We start from the raw sequence: 21,530 nt of genomic DNA, 5'->3' as shown, positions 1-21,530 counted from the left end.
GGGCACTTGAGCAAGGCCCTTAACTTAAGTGCTGCAGAGGTGCTGCATCATAGCTGACCGCAGTTTCGCTAGGATATGCAAAGAAAACATTTTACTGTGCTGTAACGTACATGTGACAAGGCAAAATAAATTTCTAAACATCATGCTAAATGAAAATCATCATAAAACATTTCTGTATGTTACAATTAAATACACTCGGTAAGAACTTTATTCCTCAGCTTCCAATACGGTGATTGATTGGCTTTATGGTCTGTGCACCACCTTTGGACTGTGGCCTGAAGATGAATATTCCCATGACCTTGATTTGGACCATTTCTGCTCACATTCAGCCGCCACAAACAAAACCTGAGCCAAGCGTTTGCAATCGGACTCGTGTACAGCAAAGCATTCAAAGACTAACAGACGGGGAACAAGAGTGTGTCTATGTGGTCTGATTACCAACTCGCTGTGCATTCATGTGTGCAAAGTTGAACAATGATAAATACACTATTGCCCGAGTTCGAAGTGCTGTAATTCGAGACGTTTTTGTGTGAAAATGTTTCGCAAACATGGTCTACGTGGCCAGGTGGGTCATAACGAGCAAGAGTCAATATTTATTGAGAGATACTCTGATTTCAACATCTCTGGGGGGAAAAAGCATCGATCTTTACTTATTCGAATTCACTGATATCCAGCAGATTCCGTTACGTTTCAGAGTGATGCGCAATTGACTTTTCGTTGTCGGATATTTGATGCGCGATAGATGTAGCGAGGTTCTGTAAAATCCTCATTAGTGTCTTTGCTGTTCTGACGGTAAACAATAAAGAAGCTGTGGTTATTGTATACGTGCACTACATGCAACAAACACTGGCTCATTTACGTTATAGCCATTGATGTTACGTCCATGCTAATCGGAATTACAAAATCCATCTAAAACGATCCAAGTCCACACTTTTATTCGCTTCCAAAAGATGCTCTCTGGCACTGAAACGCTTGAAAAAACACTTGCATCCCTGTCCTGCATATGAGCGAAGCGAAAGAGGCTTCGATTCGCGTCATCTCTGACCGCCATTTATTTTTATTTACATTTGGGCTCAAACTCTTTGAAACTTCATGGCAATGGTGAGAACAGGCATCGTCACGTGACTAAAAATGCGGCATAATTTTCGAAAGCCTCCTTGTTTTGTGAAGGATTCAAGAAATGTGTTAAGAAGGAATGCACAGTGCATGTAGGGGGTGTGATCTCAGTGACCCTGCATTAAGGAATGATGTGTGAATGTAATTGATGAATGTGCAGAAAGTATTTCAACTAAAATTGCATTAAATCTGGTTGTTTCAATTTTGTAAATTTGTATTAATTCCCTTGGAAAGTTTACAATCTTGAAAATTCCTGGAATTTTGCAACCCTAGTGTAAAGCTGTGTAGAGCACATCTTGCCCTGGAGGCAAAGGTGCACTATAGATGTAGCTTTTTCACAGCATACAAGCGTAGGGTATCCAATTGGTTCCTATTGAAACTGAGCTTAATACTCCTGGAGGGAACTCATTCTTTTGGGATTGGATGTGGCTGAGTTTGTTGGTCGCAGCGAAATACGTTGTACCCCAAAGGGCCCAGAGTGCCGGTGACTTTTAAAGTAGAAGCCTTGTGACACCAAACAGATGGGGTGGATTTTGAGGACCGTGTAGGGGGGAGTGGTAGCTCAGTGTTTAAGGTGCTGGGTTACTGATCGGAAGGTCGGGGTTTTAAGCCCCAGTATCACCAAGCTGCCACTCTTGGGCCCTTGAGCAAGACCCTTAACCCTCTGTGCTCCAGGTTCGCCGTATCATGGCTGACCCTGCGCTCTGACCCCAGCTTCTGAGCAAGCGGGGATATGCGAAGAACGAATTTCACTGTGCTGTAATGTATATGTGACAAATAAAGGCTATTCTATTATTATCTAAATTATATTTTAGACAGAGGGCAGTAGGTTTGTTGCGTTTAATCGTTGTTTCTTGTCATCGCTGCTGGATAAAAGTTATTGCTTGCTGTGCAGAGCAGAGCCTCTTTCAACAGGTGCACTTGCAATATGTTTTTCCACCTACATCTGGCCTTTACATCCTGGGGGACACCGTGAAGGACAAGGTCGTTTCTACTGACCGTTGTAGCACAGGTAGGGGGAAGTGCTTCTGGATATTTTGATCTCTCAATGCCATTAGCAAGCAAGTAGGGGGCCGGATTAAATATGCATAGCGAAGCATATCTGAGCTGCTGCATCATCATTGTTTCCCCCCATCAAAGTCATGCTGATCAGCATTAAAGCTCAAGGAGGCAGCTACTATAAGTTTATGGCTGAAACAAGGCAGCCTTTTTTTATTATTATTATTTTTTAAGGTGTTTTAGAAAGCACCAGGCCAGGATGGAAGCAAGTAGGTCTTACAGACAGACAGCCTCGCCAGTGCGTCAAAAAGTGCTGACTGTATGCCGGCAGTTCAATTGGAGCCTTTCTTACCACTAAACATATGATTCTGTCTGTCTTGGTGTAATTGGAAACTTCTACAGAAATCTGATCTGGGTGTTTGTTCCATAAGCCGATAAGACAAAATCGTGAAAGTTATACATACATACATACATATATATATATATATATATATATATATATATATATATATATATATATATATATATAAATCTTGAACAAGGAGTTACAGGGTATATTTAGGGCATTAGGCAGATGCCCCTTTATGCAGATTGATACCAATGAGCAGCTATGGCTCATAAGCTTGGTTGATTTGGTCATACAATTAACACCAAGAAATATTTATGTGTTGACAATATATTCCATAGGATCCAAGAAATAAATTTGTGGGCTACCCTAGTTCATTGTTGAAATTTGGGAGTACAAGTGTTCATCGAAGGAATTTATTTGTGATGTCACACTCCACTTTAACAATAAATTATTGGATCATATACCCAGGTATCGCCAAGTTGCAAGTCTTGTTGCCCTTGAGCAAGGCATTTAACCCTCTGTGGTCAAGACTCTGGGTTACTGATCAAAAGGTCAGAAGTTCAAGCCTTGGAATGGACAAACTGCCACTCTTGGGGCCCTTGAGCAAGGCCCTTAACCCTGTTTGGTTAAGGCTCCGGGTTACTAATGGGAAGATCAGGGGTTCATGCCTAGGATTCGCCAAGTTGCAACTCTTGGGGCCCTTGAGTAAGGCCCTTAACATTCTGTAGTTCTGTAGGCTCTGCGTTACTGATCGGAAGGTAGTGGGTTCAAGCCCAGGTATCGCCAAGTTATAAAGCACCTTTCTTTCTTTTCTCTTTCTTACAATGGACTCAAAGAGTACTTAAGATTTTGACTCCACACATTTCCATAGAAAGGTACAGTATGTGGATATAATAGCAATTGATGACCACGCCTACAAAATATACGCCTACAAAATATACGCAAAGTATAAGCAAAAAAATAGTATAAGCAAATGCATTGAAAGGCAAATTATGACCACGCCCACAAAATAGAATAGAATATTCTATTGAAATTCGTTCTTCGCATATCCCAGCTTGCTCAGAGGTTGGGTTTTGAGTGCAGGGTCGGCCATGTTATGGCATCCCTGGAGCACAGATGGTTAAGGGCCTTGCTCAAGGGCCGCAAGAGTGGCAGCTTGGCGATACGGGGGATTGAACCCTGACCTTCCGATCAGTAACCCAGCACCTTAACCACTGAGCTACCACTCCCCATGGGGAAAAAAAAAAAAAAGTCACTACAATCAAGTTACCTGAACATGAAGCTGATCTCCATCACGATTTATTCGGACCCAGTGGAAGCGTCCGTCAGCAAGATTGGCAGGTTTAAGACGGAACGTGTCCGGACCCGTCTCCTGGTTCAGCCTGTACCAGATCTGCAAACTGCCTGCAAGGCCATAAACAAGCTTTAAGGATGTACAATGATGGCCGGTGGATGCTGCCTGCTTCATTTAGCCACATCATGAATCTGCAAATCTCACACCTGACGTTTCCCTGGCGTCCTTCTCGTTTGCGAGGAAGAACGATGTGTCATTATCGGTTAGCATGCAGGGAATACTTAGCATTAACCTGTCCACTCTGTCTCTCACTCTCTATCTGATTCACAGAAAAGGTGGTTGCTGTAAAGGATTTCTAAAAGCCAGTCATAGCCACTTGAAGAAATGGTGTCTCCCCTCGGTCAGTCCATAAAAGATTGAGAGGAGCAGAAGTAAATGAGGAGAGACAGAGTGAGAGAAGGAAAGAGAGATGCCAGTGGCATTCCTTCTGTATGTTTAAATGTGTGCAGATCTTTTTTTATACTCCTGATTATAGACTGCTCAGTAAAAATGGTAGTGTATGCAGGAAGACATATTTTGTGCTTAATTAATATACAAGACATTTCTTACCATTTTGGGTCAGTATAATCGCCATGTAGCGCTGGTCATAGGACTGTGCAGACAAAAGCAAAGCCGGCACCTGTCTGGTCAAGAACCCAAACGCCACGTTCTCCCGGGACCGAGCCATGTCCGCGTGCTGATTTCTCGCCTGTTGTTTCGGATCCTGGTTCCTCATTACAGAATAGGGTTCCTGAAGAGCGTACGTCACAGACGTGCCTCTCTCAAAAGACGCAGAGATCGCTGAAAAGAGACGAGCGCAAACGTGTGATACCGTACAGAATCCCGCGGCTTCATTGTCACTTGATCCCGACAGGCCATTAAAGCGGTTTTTTACGACTTGTCGTAATCTCGACGGTAAAAACCCGTTTTCTCACAACGTAATTGTTACGCGAGAAAATCTCGCGCCCCGTGAAGGTTTCTGGCGTATGTCATGGAGTTCTTGTTGACGTGTTAAAAAGTTACTCATTTCCTACTGCAAATATAGACTTTATCTCTGCATTGCGAGCGACTGGTGTCCCAGGAGAACCTGACAAAAATGGAGGCAGACAAGGAAGGTTTATTGTGAAGATTCAAGATGAACATGAAGTTTACTATTCCTGTTTTATGGCTATTGAATGTTTCATAGTAACCGTTTTGACGTCGTGAGAATACGACTTGGGTCGAGATTACAAGAAAATTAAGCCATGATAACGAGGGAAAAAATTATTATAACGCATGGCCTCTGAGAACTTCTGTAGAGACTTTTTTTTTTTACAGACTTATAATGTCGATTTATTTTTTATTCCAGAGGTAAAATGAAACACTGCTAGAAAGCGATCTGTCTAAATCATAAATTGGACTTTATTTTGCATTATAGTTCATAGCGGCTTCAGTACTTGTTACTAAAATGAGATCGCTCAGGTACTTGCCGCACACATACACGTACCTTTCTCTGATGCATTGAAATGAAAGTAACTGAATACTGAACCTACAAAGCGTTTCTCTCTCTCGAAAAAAAAATGCATCGAAAGCTAAAAAAAAAACCCAAAAAAAACACGACACCACCACGGATGCGGCTGGAAAAAAAAAGGAGAGATAATTGCGTGAAACAAAAAAACAAACCCTATGCTAAACGGAAAACTTTTTTTTTTAATCGCCTTTCCTTTCCGATGCTGTGTGACTCATCAAGCTCATCAGATGCATGAGAATTTTTTTCCCTCCTCGTTCCTGATTTTTCCATCTAATTAGGCAGCTAGCATTCAGAAACTTATTGCTGTGATAGACAATTATTTTCTTTCTTTCAGTTTTGTCAATTTTCATTTATCAGCCTTCCGCCACACTGAGCTGTAAACAGATGTGGTGTAATCGGCCCCCTTTCTGCAATCAGACTGTAAAGAGACAGAGCTATTACGTGACTAATTTGATTGACAGGCCATCGGGTGAGTCCGAGGGAGAAGCCGGGAAGCTGTAATTAGCTTCTACTCGGCAGGTGAAGCTTCTCCTGGATGGCCCAGTAACTCCATGTCAAATTAAAGAGAGGTGACAAGTAAGGACATGCTGTCTGTGGATCGAACTCCTCCCTTCTCACCAGGGCTTTGAAAAGTTGAATTGATCCCTGAGCAGCTTTTAAAATAAGGGGCGTAACGGTACACATGGTCGTACCAAACCGTTTCAGTACAGGGTGCACATGTGTACCGTTTACTGTTACACGATAAAGTGGTATTAAAACGGTATAGTGATACTCTGCTTTTAAAAAATAAACAATTCCTTACTTTATTAGTACCGGTACTTTTGACAGCTGCAGTTCCAAGTGTTTACCAATAGGGGCAGCGTGCGAGCAAAGCGCTGCTCTTGCAGGATTTTAAGCACGTGCCGAATTTTATTTCTCTCTCAGATGCACTCGAACTTTAATGGTGATGAAACGCGAAGCATGAAACGTTGTAAATAATTGAAAATCAACATTTCTTTTTTATTTATATATTTATTTGATTTTGTTTTAAAACTACTGTTTCTGGAGGCAGAAAACACTGGGTGTTTTCCAATAAAAACAACGTTCCCTTATTTGACTATTTTCCTGTTTTTTTTTTTTTTTGCCATAGTATCGAGTTGGTATTGGTATCATGATATTTAATTTAGGTATCGAAGGCAAAATCTTGGTATCGTGACGACACCGGTACCGAATGCAATTATTGTTTTACGTGCGGAACACAGTTTAAGTCAGAGTTTCCTCATGAACGTATTAATCGGCGGAAAGAACGTTTGTTTAGTTTTCGCCTCGCACTTCGAGCCCAGTGTCGTCACTACTCTGTTTGTACCGGATTTCCCATCAAAAATCTTTAAAGCATGAACTAGAACCATATACAATTATATAGTGTCATTGAAATTGGGGTCTTTTCATGAATGGTTGGAGAAAGACAGAAAAAAGAGGTTCTTTTTATTTAAAAAAAAAAATTTACTGAACGGTACTTTTTGGAACCTAAAATGATCTCTTTATGGCATTACTGTACTGTCTCAATGATTTACCAAATTTTTTGACCAATTTAAGTCCGAAACGCTTCTCACCTGTTTTGCAGTTGGCTCCCGTGAAAGCCGTGTGCGTGCAATCGCATACGTAGCTGTTCCTGTTTTCCAAACACTTTCCTCCATTGTGGCACAAACTGTCCCTGCTGCAGTGACCCGGGCAACCGGAATTCATGCCGGGCGTCACCTTGGCTCGCTCGTTCAGGTCAAAGGTCATCCCATTGATGCTGAGGGCACGTAGGCAACCTAGGAAGCCCCTCTGAGTGGTGGGTGCTCCTCCTGAGAGAGGATATCAAATCATTATTAACACACTATATTGACACAAGGATTGGGTCACCTGAGCTTTCCTGCTAGATGTGGTTCTTTTCCAAACCACAAATCTGGAGGCACTCAATTGTACAGGACGTCTTTAGATGGCGCTATAATAAAATTGTGCATTTACTTCAACTTGGAAACCCAAAACCTGTTCCTGCATGGCGATGCCCCTGTGCACAAAGTGAGCTCCTTGAAGATCTGGTTTACATGCTTTGAAGAAGAAGATCTTGAGTGGCCTGCTATAGAGCTCATCCCTACTGAACACCTTTGGGATTAATTGGAACGCTGACTGCACCCCAGGTCTCCTCACCTACATCAGTACCTGCCTTTCATAACACCCTTGTGGCTGATAAACCCAAATATCCATAAGCACACTCCAAAATCTAGTGGAACATCTTCCCAGAAGAGTGGAGGGAATTATGAGTGAATTGGGACTAAATGGTGGATGTTGTGAGGAAAATTCGGCCTGAACAGTTCAAAGTAATTATGCTTAGTCATGAAGCGATTATTTGTTTACATTTTCTTTCCTGTCGAATTTGCACAAAAACATTAATACACACCGTAATTTCATATTACGGTAAAAAAACGGTAAAAAGAAAACGGTAAAAATGCAGATATCATATGAAGTTGTTATAAAGAAGTCATTTTGAATTGTGTTTAGGTTTCCTGCTTTACGACATTCTCACTGTATGAGCAAGACACCACTTTTGAAGTTTGAATGTTTTTTCAAAACGTGTCTTTAAATCTTATAATGCTCGCAACTAAAAATGCTAATCAGAGAAAAGTTTGGTCAGTATAAAACCTCATGAGAACTCATTACAGCAAAAATTAGGACATTGACAAATTTTCCCACAGCAGCAACAAGGCCCATAGAATTTTTCCCCCTTTTTCTTTTAGCTAGTCTGTATCGTTAGCTAACCGTGCTAACCAGATAACTAGCTAACTACAAAATAATCGTATGCGTTTAAGTATTTCAGGCCAGACTCTTTGGTGCAAAACGGTATGCAAATCGGGATGCGTTACGTTCGACCGATTCTTCCGGCACGCTGACCGACACGATGCAATTCCGCTAGACGTCAATCTCGCAGACGTGAGACGACAATGCAATCAGGAGCTGTCACGCCGATTGTCTGGAAGCTGGAAATAAATTATTCATTCGGATTACACGTGCCAAAATTTGCACGTGCTGTCAAAAGGACGAAGGAAATAAATAGGCTCTATGGAAATGTTTTCCAACAATTCTCAGAATCTTTTGCAACGAGAGCGACTTCAGTAAATCAACACATTCTACAGAAGAAATTCAGACTCATTATGATGATGAGTCTGGTTATTGACTGCATAGACAATGGTTCATGATATTATTCATAATATGATTATGATGTACAGGGTGAAGCAAGGCAAAGGGAAATTTTGGATCTTGGGGCGTCAGCGATTGTTTGGAACCAGTACGAGCTCGTTTTTAGCCCCTTCCCGTTAGTTATAATGGAGCAGTGGAGTGGTGCGCAACAAGCGCTCACGGTAAGACCTACTATAAGAATAGTGTAAGGGGGATTTCAGCGTTAGTACCAGTTACAACGTCAACATTGATTACTACACGGGGCGCCGTTTTAAAGAGAGGCAGGACTTTTTTTTTTTTTAAGCCTGAACCTGTTTCGTTTGAAATGAAAAGTAAACAAGACTCAATTGTGACGTTCTCACTGGTAATGATGCTAAAATTCCCTTTACTGAAGCCTAAAAAACACAGGGTTTCTTCTTTCTTGCAGGTTAAAGTGCAAAGTTGCTGTAGATTCCAAAAGCCGTTCCTTACCAACAAAGAGTTGGCTGTTGAGCTGGAGTCGGTGCTGCCCCTCAGCTGCTGCCTCGGTGACCTGAAGCGGCAGCAGGTCGACCTGCAACGATGCTTCTTTCACGTTTCTTTCCGCTCGTAGGTAATGCCACTGCCTGTCATTCAGGCGCACCGGAGACCTTACGGTCAAGACCACCGGGCCGTCCCCGAGGTCAAAGGTGAAAGTGACGACGGATGGAGCTAGGAAGAGAAAAAAAAAACAGACGAGTGCTTTCAGGAAACAGCTCTCACACTACTCTATTTTAATAGGGACGCCTGTATCGGGAACAGCCAATCATTTTCGTGTCGAAAATAATCAGAACTGGAGAATTTCTGTGCTTTTAACTGTGGCATGGAATCCAACACCAGCTGGGCTTGTGTGAGTATTTCATAAATCACTGATCTCCTCCTGATCTCCTGAGGTTTTTCCACACACAGCGCTAGATAACGGTGCGGTAAACAAAAGTACACTGAAGCAGAGCGACGGTTCGGCGAGTAGAAATTTCCAAGACTTTCCAAACTTCTAGATCTGTTCGAGCAGCCACGAAGGACTCATTTCTACTCTACATCAGACGGATTCGACCATTTTAAGATGGATTACTGCAACTCTCTACTGGTAGGTCAACCTTAGAACGCAAATGATCCAGAATGCAGCTGCACGACTCGTGTTCAACCTGCCCAAGTTCTTCCACACAACCCCACTGCTGCTCCCACCACTGAGTTCCTGTAGCTGCACTTACGCATCAGATTCAAAACACTGTTGCTTGCCTACAAAGCCAAAAATGGACCTGCACCCACTTACCTCAAAGTTCTGATCAGTCCTCACACTGCATCACGCTCCTTCAGATCTTTTTGCTTGACTGGTCCAACCTCATTTCAGGGTAGGATGTAGGTATACATCAAGACTCTTTTCTGTTCTTGCACCGAGGCGGTGGAATGAACTTTCCCTAGAGGTCCGAACAGCTGAGTCACTGCCTATCGTCAAATAAAGACCTTCCTCTTCCTGAAACAGTCTCCCTGTTTTGTAACCAGAGTTTAAGCTGATGGTATCCCAAGTCTGCAACTTGGTGAACCAGTTTTGATTTATTCATTTATCGAAACTCAAAGCACTTTTGTACTTTTGTATCGCTCTTGATAACGGCGTCTGCTAAATGTTGCAAAATCGTACAATCGCTCTTTACAACCGTGGGGCGCTGAAAAGCATCTCAGAACGTGCAGAACGTCAGATCCGGAGGTGGATGCGGCACGAGAGCAGAAAGATGACCAGAAGAACAGTGAGGTGACGTGAAGATCAGAAATAGTCAATCAGCGACTAATGTTTCTTGTGAAACAAGCACAGGTCTGTTATTATAGACTTCTGGACAGCTCATATCACGCTGTACCTTCTCCTCTGTTGTGTCTCATCAACACGGGGTTTTAATCCTGTAGAGACTCCACACACAGAAAGTCTTCTTTTATTTTTTCTTTGTGTGTTTTTCACACCATTCTGAATAAACTCTAAAGACTGTTGTGTGAAAACCCCAGGAGATCAGCAGTTTCTGAAAAATCCTCAAACCAGCCCATCTGGCACCAACAAACAAGTCACAAAGATCAGATATTTTCTTCCTTTATTTCTGCTGAGTTTAAATTATATTAGATTGAACTTTACTGTCATTGTGCAGAGTACAGGAAGTGGGCCAATGAAATGCAAATAGAAATGTATCCATCCATCCATCCATCCATCCATCCGGTATTTGTGAACCTCAGTTTACATTTTTTTTTTAAAACAATTCTAAATAAAATCCCTGCATGGTTAAATAATACTTAAAATAATATTTAATAAAAAAAATATATATAAATAAAGCAATGCACTTATTATATTATATTTAAATTGCCACAATTTCAATTGATGTAATACAATTTAATAAATGAAAGAATTTAATTAAATAGTTTACATTTGTTAGATCCCATTTGGGTAATACAGATATACGAGTTTTTATTTTATTTTATATAGAATTTTAGATACCTTCTACTTAACTGCTCTACTTATTTCAGTATACTTGAACAAATGTTTTCATTCCTTCCATCCTTCATCCAATCACAATTGAAACTGGATATAAAACGCTTAAGAATCCACAGCTCTGGACTTCACTGGACTTCAAACGAAAGTGGCAGCGATGTCCTGCATGCGCAAAACATTGCGATACAAATCGTAGTGACATTGCACTAACTCTAGTTTCTTCTTTATACCTCTGCCACTGTTGTGTATGTTTTCAAGTTTAATTATAATAATAAAAAACGCATGATGTGGAAACTAAAACTTGGGTCCGCCATTTAATACAGTCGTGAGGAAACTCAGACTGTAACTATGTTCCGCATGTAAAAAGGATTGCTTTCAGTACCGAACCGAAAACCCTGTACCGTAAATAACCATATATAAATATAAAAATATAAAAAATACCAAAAAAGGGTGCAAGATGTGAAGATAAAACTCTTGACACATATCTGCAGCAATGTCCAGATCTAAATGACAAAGATATCTAACTAATTAAACAATCAGCTTGGATTAACCTGAGAAGGACCTTCTCTAATGGTTCTGCTGTGTTACTCACAGCTCAGCTCCAGCCTGATGAAGTCCTGCACTCCGACATTCTCCAGGAAGAGACCAGACAGAGCGCTAGTCTTGAAATAAAAAGAGACATCGATGCTAAGCTCGGCTTGCAGCGTCGGGAAATGCAGATACGAGGACTCCAAGAAAAACGAGGCCGAGTTCCACAGAAATCCTGAGGACATTGGGGGACAGGAAACAATATAATTAAAGAAAGATATACATACATATATACACATATATACACACACACACACACACACATATATATATATATATATATATATATATATATATATATATATATATATATATATATATACATATATATATATATATATATATATATATATATATATATATATATATATATATATATATATATATATATATATATATATATATATATATATATATATATATATATATATATATATATATATATATATATATATATATATAAACATCTCCGATGGCGATCTCGCTGAGCGGTAAATGATCTTTGTAAGACAACAGGCCCGTATCGTTGACCCTGCAGACAGAGTGGGAGGATAGAGTGTGTGTGTCTGTGTGTACGGGCACCAGGAATAATGAGTAAGCATGAGAGGGGAGAAAGAAAAAAAAAGGGAAAAAAAAAAAAAAAGATTTTCTTGGCCTGCAGCTTAAAAAAAAAAAAAAAAAGAAAGAAAAAAAATAAAAGACCTGGCGGCTGCTGAAAAGGTGCTAATGGTGAGCGTGTGAAGCTAACCTATCTAGCTTAGCTCGCCCACAGAGATATTTTTAATACGTTGGACCAAAAGAAAAAAAGAACTGAAGAATTTTTTTCCATGATTGTATTATATTTAATGTAAGCACTTTTATACTGTAAAGGTGTTTTATACTTGTCACATGCAGGGTTCTTCAAAGATATTTGGGTCAATGAGCCCATAGGCGATAGAGACAAGGGGCAGGCCCCCCCGATACAAAATGTGTCAAATACAGCCACTGATATTCATTAAATCCAATCATATTACGTTAGTTATATTATGTTAAGACAATTAGAACTATGTTTTCGTTGTACAGGCATCATTGTCTGTACATTTTCATATATTTAAAAAAAAAATGTATGCATCGTAAAGATACTTTGCACTTAAAAATCTATTTATTAAGTTGTTGGCATTTTCCTTTTACTATCAGGTGGATGAATATACATTTCCAAAAACTTCAGGGTTAGGGTTTCATTTCAATAGAACTTTAATGTAATACGTATAATATAAAAAAAAATATTAATTTTTTATTTTTATTTTTTACCAAAAACTATGATTCAGTGGTATTTAGCAGACCCCCTGCAGTACCGCTGTGAAACACCCAAGGGGCCACGGACCCCTGGTTGAATGATGTACAGCATTTGCATACGGGAAGGTGGTAACTTAGTGGTTAAGGTGTTAAACTATAGATCTATCTGACGCTCATGAGTTCAAAGCAGTTCAAAGTTCTGAGCATGGTCCTTAACCCATAACTGCTCAGTCGTTCAAATCCATTAAATGCAAGTATGGCCAAATGCTGTAAAGGTAAATGTAAATATCCCAGCGATGCTAGGAAGCTGGAGTCAGAGCGATGATACAGCACCACTGGAGCATTCAAAGGGTCTTGCTCAAGAGCCCAAAAGTTGCAGCTTGGGAATACCAGGCAATACCTTGAACCCCCAAACCATCAGATAAGAACCTTAACCACGTTCCCTGTGTCTCCTACCGGAAATGGAAAGCTCACACTTTTTCTTTTCAAAAATGTCTCGGACGGATCTTTACCATGTTTCCTGGTCAGCGTCACAGTTGCAGAAGTAGTTCATGTCCCTGCAGTTGCCTTCTAGGCTGCAGGAGCACTGCTGGACTCCGGGCAGCGAGCCTCCCCAATACGTCCGCTTAACACCGTCCCTGTCCAGCCACCACGACAGCGGAGTGCCATCTGGAAAACACAACACGTTCCCATCTGCGCTGCAACTTTCCGACGTTATTGCTTGCCCTCGTGATTTATGAATTATTATCATTATTATTATACGGTATGTGGCGACCACTAAAGAATACAGCGGGTGCTAAATATTCGCTCAAACATTTTAATATTCAAGGACTTCAATGTCAAAAAAATCTAACAAAAAACAAGAATTAATTAATATTTAATGCTTAAAAAAAAAAAGCTGCAGGATGCGAGATCATATTAACAGTATGAGGACAAAAGTTTCAGGACACCTGACTTTTTCAGCCATGTGTGGTTCTTCTCCAAAATTGAAGGCATTCAATTAATATGGGACGTCTTTGGATGTGCTAGCATTAAATTTAAACTAAAAATCCAGATCCATGGCTTTAACATGGTTCGGAGTGAAAGATCTCCTGCTACAGCGCTCTGATCTCAACCCCGAGGCCTCCTCAACTCACCTCTTTCAGAACCTGACTTTGCTAACGCCCTTGCGGCTGATTGAATCTCTACAAAATGTAGTGGAACATCTTCCCAGAAGAGTGGAGCTTAATATAGCAGTAAATGGGCACTCAACGTGGAATCTTCAAAATATGGTGAGTTGTCCACAAACTTTTGTCCATACCATGTGCACACCAAAGAAAATTTCCCACTTCGTAACTACCTCTTTCTCTGAAGCGTAATTTCGAGACATGTTTGTGTACAGAGTGATCTCTCGCTTAAGGGATTTCCAGTGGAGTTTACTTTGGCAGAACAATATGAAACCGAAGCCAGAAGAGAACAAGTGTACGCTCAAGAATTAGCTAGTATTGGAAAAAAGGAATTTTTGCCACGTCCACAATAGTACATTTGCCTTTTAAAAAAGCATATTTCTCCCTTCATTTTGGCCTCACGTTCTCTCCGAGATGCCGTTCTTTGAAAACGATCCCCAAACGGCCGTTCTCGCGTTACAGTGTGGTCTTCAAAACCGTATGCTTTTCGAAAACCATAAAAAAACTAACATGTGGACATACGGCTGAACGTTTTTAAAGGAAAACACCATTTTCCAAATTTACCCGGAGTAGCGGAGACGATCAATAGACCATAATATTGGTATGTGGCCTGGGGTGCAGTCAGCATTCCAATTCATCCCAAAGGTGTTCTAAAGGGTTGAGATCAGCACTCAATAGCAGGCCGCTTTAACCCCTGAAAAGCATATCTCCATGGAGAGTCTATGTGCATTGTGATGCTGGACCAGGTTTGGCTCTCCTAGTTAAAATGAAAGCCAAATCTTTATGCTACCACATCCAAAGGCGTCCTACACAACTGTGCACCTCCAACAGTTCGGGGAAGAACCACAGATGGCGCCAAAGTGTCCCGATACTTTCGGCATTGCGCACGTGGTCAAAATAGCACCAGTCGCACGGCTCCCGATGTACACAGAACGACTTTTGGCAGAGACTTATTAAGTTCGGTGCTCCTTGTGACTGTGCATGCAGCGTTGTGCTGCCATCTGTTGGCGTGTTACAAAACTTGAAATTTGTGGATGCCACCTCGTATGTTTTATTATTTCAATCGGCAGATCATTTGACTTGTTTCTAGTCTGTTTACAATCTTATATTTAGATGTTAATTGTTTGCTGTTGCTCAGAACAAGGAAACAGACTTGCCGTGTGGTGGTGCAAAGAAACATGGTTAAAGGAACTGGTTAATTAAATAACAGTACCATTATTATAAACATAGATAAACAAAAAATTTTGACAGATCTCACCCCAAGTGTCAAAGAGGCGAGACTTCCTGCAGCGATACGTCACTTCCTGCTGGCAATGCTCTGACGACGCCACCAAGGACCGGATGTGATAAGGTGAGATCGAGTAGTTGAAAATGAGGACATAAGGGCTTCTGGGGGTGGAACCTTGAACGCTAACAGGCTGTAAGTGATCGTGGCCTATGACTGTCCACGTCTGGTCTCCTGTGGAGAAAAAGATATGTGATTGTATTTCTTTTTTTTTGGGTCAAAGCTGCAGTTGCGCCAAGTTGTGGCGGTCGAGCTTCTCGAGCGAGGCTTCATTTTGCCCACATGTGCACATGAATGAGAACAAGGAGATTAGCGGCATGATGAATCGAGATGCAAATACCTGATGAATATCAAGTAGGGAACAGAAGGTCATTTATTCACGGGCGTTGTGAAAGAGGAGTGTTTAGAGCTGCCGCTCGCTTGGCTTCCTTCCTTATCCTCGATGCAAATTCAAAATCTGCCTCATGTGCGATGGACAGAAGTGTTTGCTGAGCCTTAAAGATTCAGAGTTCTGTAATTGGGGTCAGGCGGAAAAAAAATATATTTGCAGACGTTTTCTCAATGAGAGGAAGTTTGAAAGACAATAGTAACTAAGGGAAAACCATCACTAGGTAGCGTGCGGTCATCCTTAGCTGGCTTATTGAACTTAAATGTCCGGCCCCGGCGCTCTCCTGCCGGCTGAGTCAGCCTCCAGGAAAACTAAAAATAATGGAGCGATCAGCCTAGCGAGGCCAAACCTGCCAGTCTCTTTAGGCTGACACTGATTTTTTTCCCTTCCCTTTTTCCACCTACAGTCCTTCCTGCTGCTGACATAATGGACCTCTTTTCTCTGGTGAGAAGACATGCTGTATTACAGGCTCATCCCACAGTCAAATCAGCCAGCCGTCTGATGCGGGAGACTGCGGGGACGTCGAAAGGAAAAAAAAAAGGGATAGCTGAAGCCGCTAATGAGTCCTGACAGGGGATGCTGAAACACCTCAGAGCGCATGATGGACCAGCATCGCTTTTCACATTTCGATGCTGATCTGGTTTCTATAAACAGGTTAAAAATACCTCCCAAATGCCATAAATGCTAATCTTTTTCCACTTCTGTGCACTTGGCGTTTCCTCTGGGTCCTCAGGATTCCTCCACCAGACAAAAACACACATTCTAGGCTAATTAGCATTTACAGATTGTCTTCTGGAGGTGCTCCCTCGGATAAGCTTTTGGCTCCATCCAGCTATCGAACCTCTCTTTCAAGTTTAAAGGGCAGCACAAATCTGAGGCACAATCCAAAAAAAAACATGCAAGTCAAACATACATTTTTATTTATACCCGATTTTAACATGCTGTTGGTATGTGGGGACATTTGAAGGAACCCTTTTTAGAGTGACGCGAATCAAACCAATATTGAGAATCAAACCATGAGCTGTGCGAGAATCCAAAACCTTGTCTTTAACTTGCCATATAATGTCTGCACTATTACCCATATTTCTACCCCTCCACCCCCCTCCGAGAAAGACAGCGAGATGCAGAGCTCATTGAACGACTTGTAAAGACAAGCCGAAGCGAGTTAATGAGATGTGCGATTTCTCTAGACATTTTCGCAGGCCTAATTAACACCCTGTAACTGGAAATACATGACGAATTCATTAAAACCTGCAAGAAAAAAAAAAAAAAAAAAAAGTAATACCTCGAGTTGTACAGTTGACTTGTGTGGACTCCAGGGGCCCGCTGCCGTCAGGATCGATTGTGAAAACCCCGGAAGGACTTGCTGTATTTCTGTATGCTTCACACGATCGCTCGTATATCGCTGTGAACAAACCAGAAAAAACGACAGAGAAAAGGAATATTGGTTAGTACTCGAGTAAAAGTAGAGAAACACTAAGTCAAATATTACTCCAGTTAAAGATCACACGAGTTTAAGTACAAAATGCACTAAAGGGTCCAAGGTACTATGATTTATTACGGCTATAATGTTACTGATATCTATTCATATTTAGCTGCTAGGATTTTTGACGATGACCAGGTTGAGCGCATTTCTCTGGTTTTGGATTTACATTGGCTCCTTTTTAGATTTCGGATTGATTTAAAAGCTCTTACGTTGATCTAGAAAATAGATAGATATATCGATAGATCTTTATTGCCATTGTATAGCACAGGTACACAGCAACGAAATGCAGATTAGCATCTACCAAAAGTGCAAACAGTAGCAACTGTGCAAATTGACAAAACCCTACATGGTACGGCACCTCGTTACTTGTCAATTTTTAATTGTCTATACGCCAACTCATGATCTTCGCTCCTCTGATTCTTTAGTTGTTCCTCCTACTCGTTGAGGTTCTCTCCTGGTTCAGAATAGAAAGGCTAAATCTTTGTGTTTATAAATCTGCTCTTTAAATGTACATATTCAGGATGGCCTTCAGGTGATTTTTTTTTTTTTTTGGGGATGTTTGTTTAATTTAATTGCATTATTATTATTTACAAAATGTTATTTCCTATTTACATACTTGGGAAAAAAAATGCTTTGAGATGAGCAATATAAAATAAAGATTATTATGATAATTATCATTATCCCAAAACCTTATTTTCAGCTATTTTAAATAAGTACGTAAATAAGGACCCCCCAAAGGTGTTGTGGTGAGTTCGAGTCAGGAGTTTCTTCCATCATTTATTCATCTCTAAATGTTCTGCTTTCTGTTGAACCAATGCAAAAAACTCTCTTAGTGATAAGTAGATACCACCAATTGGCGATCAAAACTCTCGACCCTGATTGGTGGCTTGCTGCTTGCTTGATCAGTAACATTTTCATCCACTCACTCTGTAAAAAATAAAAATAAATAAATAAAAAAAGAAGTTTGAAGTACAATAACCAATTACATTTACTTTATTACTTATACAGGAACGAATTGTACATTTTAACACTGGAGTGTGATCTCAAATTCAGGTGGCGACAAATGACTGAAGCCTAAAAATGACTATTCTTATTCAACTCTCGCAAAGCTTGCCTTGACAAGAGTGTCAACTTCCAATTTGGATGAATAAAGTATGTCTGTGTGTGTGTCTGTGTGTGAGTATGTCCAAGTGTGTCTGTCTGTGTCTTTGTGAGTCTGTGTCTCTGTCTGAGTGTGTGTGTGTGTCTGTCTGAGTGTCTGTCTCCCTGTCTGTCTTTCTGTGTGTGTGTGTCCCTGTCTGTCTTTCTGTGTGTGTGTGTCCCTGTCTGTCTGTCTGTGTGTGTGTGTGTCCCTGTCTGTCTGTCTGTGTGTGTGTGTGTGTCCCTGTCTGTCTGTCTGTCTGTGTGTGTGTCCCTGTCTGTCTGTCTGTCTGTGTGTGTGTGTCCCTGTCTGTCTGTGTGTGTGTGTCCCTGTCTGTCTGTCTGTGTGTGTGTCCCTGTCTGTCTGTCTGTGTGTCCCTGTCTGTCTGTCTGTGTGTGTGTGTGTGTGTGTGTGTGTGTGTGTGTCTCTGTCTGTCTGTCTTTGTTACTTCCAATCTTCCAACTAATCTTTATGTGTTGTTCAAACAAATAAAATCCCTGAGATGGCATGAAGAACATTAGAGGAACCAGACTCCACAGGGAACTCATCACCCAACATACTTTCATTACAGTTCCATCATTGCTGAGGTGCTGTTCAATGATAAATCATCATTGTCTGATATTCATTCCAGTCCAAATCAGTCCAAGGTCCTGAGTTGCTCGGTAACTTCACGGATCTTTACGTCTTACGCTCGCTAGTATATTATTAAAGCTTAGTTAAAGCTGTCTAGACCGCACCTGCATCTGTCTAATGCTTTTAACGCGATGTTACTCGGCTAATTCCCTTCATGCTAAAAAGATGCTGTAGCAAAAAACTGCCCTCCTGCAGCACAGCACTGAAGGGTCATCGGCGCTAACGACTTGCTAAACCGCCGCACAGCCACGTCTTCAGATAAAACCAAACTCCAAACCGCAATTTGTGTTTTTCTTTCCGTTCCTTTAATGCAACTGACAATCGTCAAACATCTTTCCTTCAGAGGCTGAGTTTGTGGATTTATACTGAGACATAATTAAGCGGGCAAACAGCTGTTTCTACTTAGCGCCTCCCAAATATAGCGGCCATAACCACATTAAAATGCGTGTCTGACAGAACGGTAAAATGTTTCATTCACAGGTACACTATATGAAAGATTACGTTGCAACACCTGACTTTTCAAGTCACAGGTGGTTCCTCCTCAAAGTGTTAGCGCAAAGTTGGACGCAATGAACTACTGTAGGAGACTCTAATCTGAAGATCTGGTCTACATGGTATGGAGTGGGAGCACAAATCTCCACAAACATACTTATATATATATATATATATATATATATATAGTGGAACATCTTCCCAGAAAAGTGGAGGTTATGATAAGAGCAAAATGTGGAATGTTGTTTAAACAGCACATACCAATCATACCAGGAGTCCACACACTCATGCTCCCAGTGAAATGCTTGTCAATGCCCAGAGTTTGTTTTCTCTGGCGTGGTCACGTAATTTCGCCGCCACAGTTATTCTCTAGCAGACAACATTTGGCACTCGTATCTTGTTTACTTGGCCCATATTTGTTTATTTTCAACGAATTTCTACAGTAGGTGCGAGGCGTGACAAGGTCAAAGACGGACAACATCGCATCGATGTTTCTCCCGACACATCGTTGGTTTAATGCCAGTTTTTTTGAGTAAACTTTGCTAGTTTAAAGGTTTTTTTAGCTAATACTTTAAATAACAAAAAACTAATTGTAATAATAAAAATAGTTTCTGAAACTGCTATGAATGGGATCCTTTTGCTAAAAAAAGTTTACAGTTTCACACGTAACATTATGACCACCAGCCTGTTGGACCCCCCTTTTTTTTCTCCATTGAGCATAAACAATAACTTCTTTAGCAATTTGAGCTACAGCAGCTCCTGTGTTGGAACACGTTGTGCAGGTTGTCATAATGCTAATCCTGATGTGAATTAACTTTTTATTCCACACTATTCTAATTGACTATGAGCGTTACCAATGACATTTTGCACCTCTGTTGAAGAGGTCATTAGGGCTCAACACTCTTCTACCCACATCCGCTGCCTAGGAGGACTTTCTCTCTGACAGAAGTGAAGTGTGCGGTAGGAACGACAGACTGGTTCAAGGTGGAGGGTGGACTGCATCAATGATCGGCTCTGAGACCGTTTTTTGTTTGCAATGGTGATCGACAGATTGACGGACGAGGTCAGACAGGAGTCTCTGTGGACTATGATGTTTGCGGATGATATTGTGATTTGTGGTGAGAGTAGAGAGCAGGTTCAGAAGAGCCTGAAGATGGAGGTACACGCTGAAGAGAAGGGGAATGAAAGTGAGTAGGAGTAAGACAGAGTACATGTGTGTGAATGAGAGGGAGGGCAGTGGAGTGATGCGGTTGCAGGGAGAAGAGGTGGAGAAGGTGGAGGAGTTCAGGTACCTGGGGTCAACAGTGCAAAGTAATGGAAAGTGTGATGGAGAAGTGAAGAAAAGAGTGCAGGCAGGGTGAAGTGGGTGGAGAAGAGTGGTAGCAGTAGTGATTTGTAATAGAGCTAATAGTTCTACTTTGACATGATCCGGTCATTTTATTTGTTCATTGAAGATCCTTTTCTGAAAGATCTTGTCTTTTTTTACCGACTTGTTTAGAGCTTTGTTTCATCGAGGTGTACAATTTGATTTGTATGTTAGGAAATAAAACCTCGCCGCCGTTTAGCTTTTCACCAACGTGTGTCTTGAGGACTAGAGCAAATCAAATACCAAGTCAAATACTCAAATACTGTTCAAATCAGATACTTGAATACTTTCACTCAAGTCAGAATGGAAGTGGAACTTGTAATGGATGTATGCAATTAGTTGTGCAGTAACGTATCTCTACTTTTACACAAGTACAAGTTTCAGGTTCTCTTTACACCTCTGCTGGGTTTCTGCAGGTTTCACCAAGTCAAATTTAAGTCTTTTTTAAGACCATTAGGAATTAAATATAAGACCCATAATCACGTGAAAAACACGAGCAACACAAATTCATTGTTAGCTAAATTTAGATAAATAAAAAATTACTTTTGAAGACAACGAATAAACCCTGTTCTGGTAAAATAATATCCAGAACACGATAAAGCGAAGACGTCACTCTCGAGCCCAATTACGACTTAAAGTAATTCCAGCTCAGGTCAAGGAACTTTAAAAGGAACTGACTGAACTCAAAGACTATGCTGACAGTGCTGCTTTATC

The 21,530-nt window shown here is 41.0% G+C and overlaps 1 protein-coding gene across 1 annotated transcript in view; it reads right to left on the bottom strand.

The window, feature by feature from the left end:
• The window catches only part of cntnap5l (contactin associated protein family member 5 like), a 78,853-nt gene that overhangs the window by 6,556 nt on the left and 50,767 nt on the right, over window positions 1–21,530 (bottom strand). Inside the window, exons 12-20 of the mRNA XM_046858268.1 lie at window positions 16,984–17,103; window positions 15,284–15,484; window positions 13,372–13,528; window positions 12,046–12,116; window positions 11,589–11,792; window positions 8,980–9,198; window positions 6,900–7,136; window positions 4,368–4,598; window positions 3,735–3,868 (exon numbers count right to left, since the gene is read on the bottom strand). Of these exons, the coding sequence (XP_046714224.1) occupies window positions 3,735–3,868; window positions 4,368–4,598; window positions 6,900–7,136; window positions 8,980–9,198; window positions 11,589–11,792; window positions 12,046–12,116; window positions 13,372–13,528; window positions 15,284–15,484; window positions 16,984–17,103 (1,574 nt within the window). The remainder of the gene's footprint in view (window positions 1–3,734; window positions 3,869–4,367; window positions 4,599–6,899; window positions 7,137–8,979; window positions 9,199–11,588; window positions 11,793–12,045; window positions 12,117–13,371; window positions 13,529–15,283; window positions 15,485–16,983; window positions 17,104–21,530) is intronic.

Source organism: Silurus meridionalis, chromosome 9, assembly GCF_014805685.1.
Source record: "Silurus meridionalis isolate SWU-2019-XX chromosome 9, ASM1480568v1, whole genome shotgun sequence".
NCBI classification, from domain to species: Eukaryota; Metazoa; Chordata; class Actinopteri; order Siluriformes; family Siluridae; genus Silurus; species Silurus meridionalis.
Note: the sequence above shows the minus strand (reverse complement) of the source record. Positions and strands in the feature narration are given on the sequence as shown.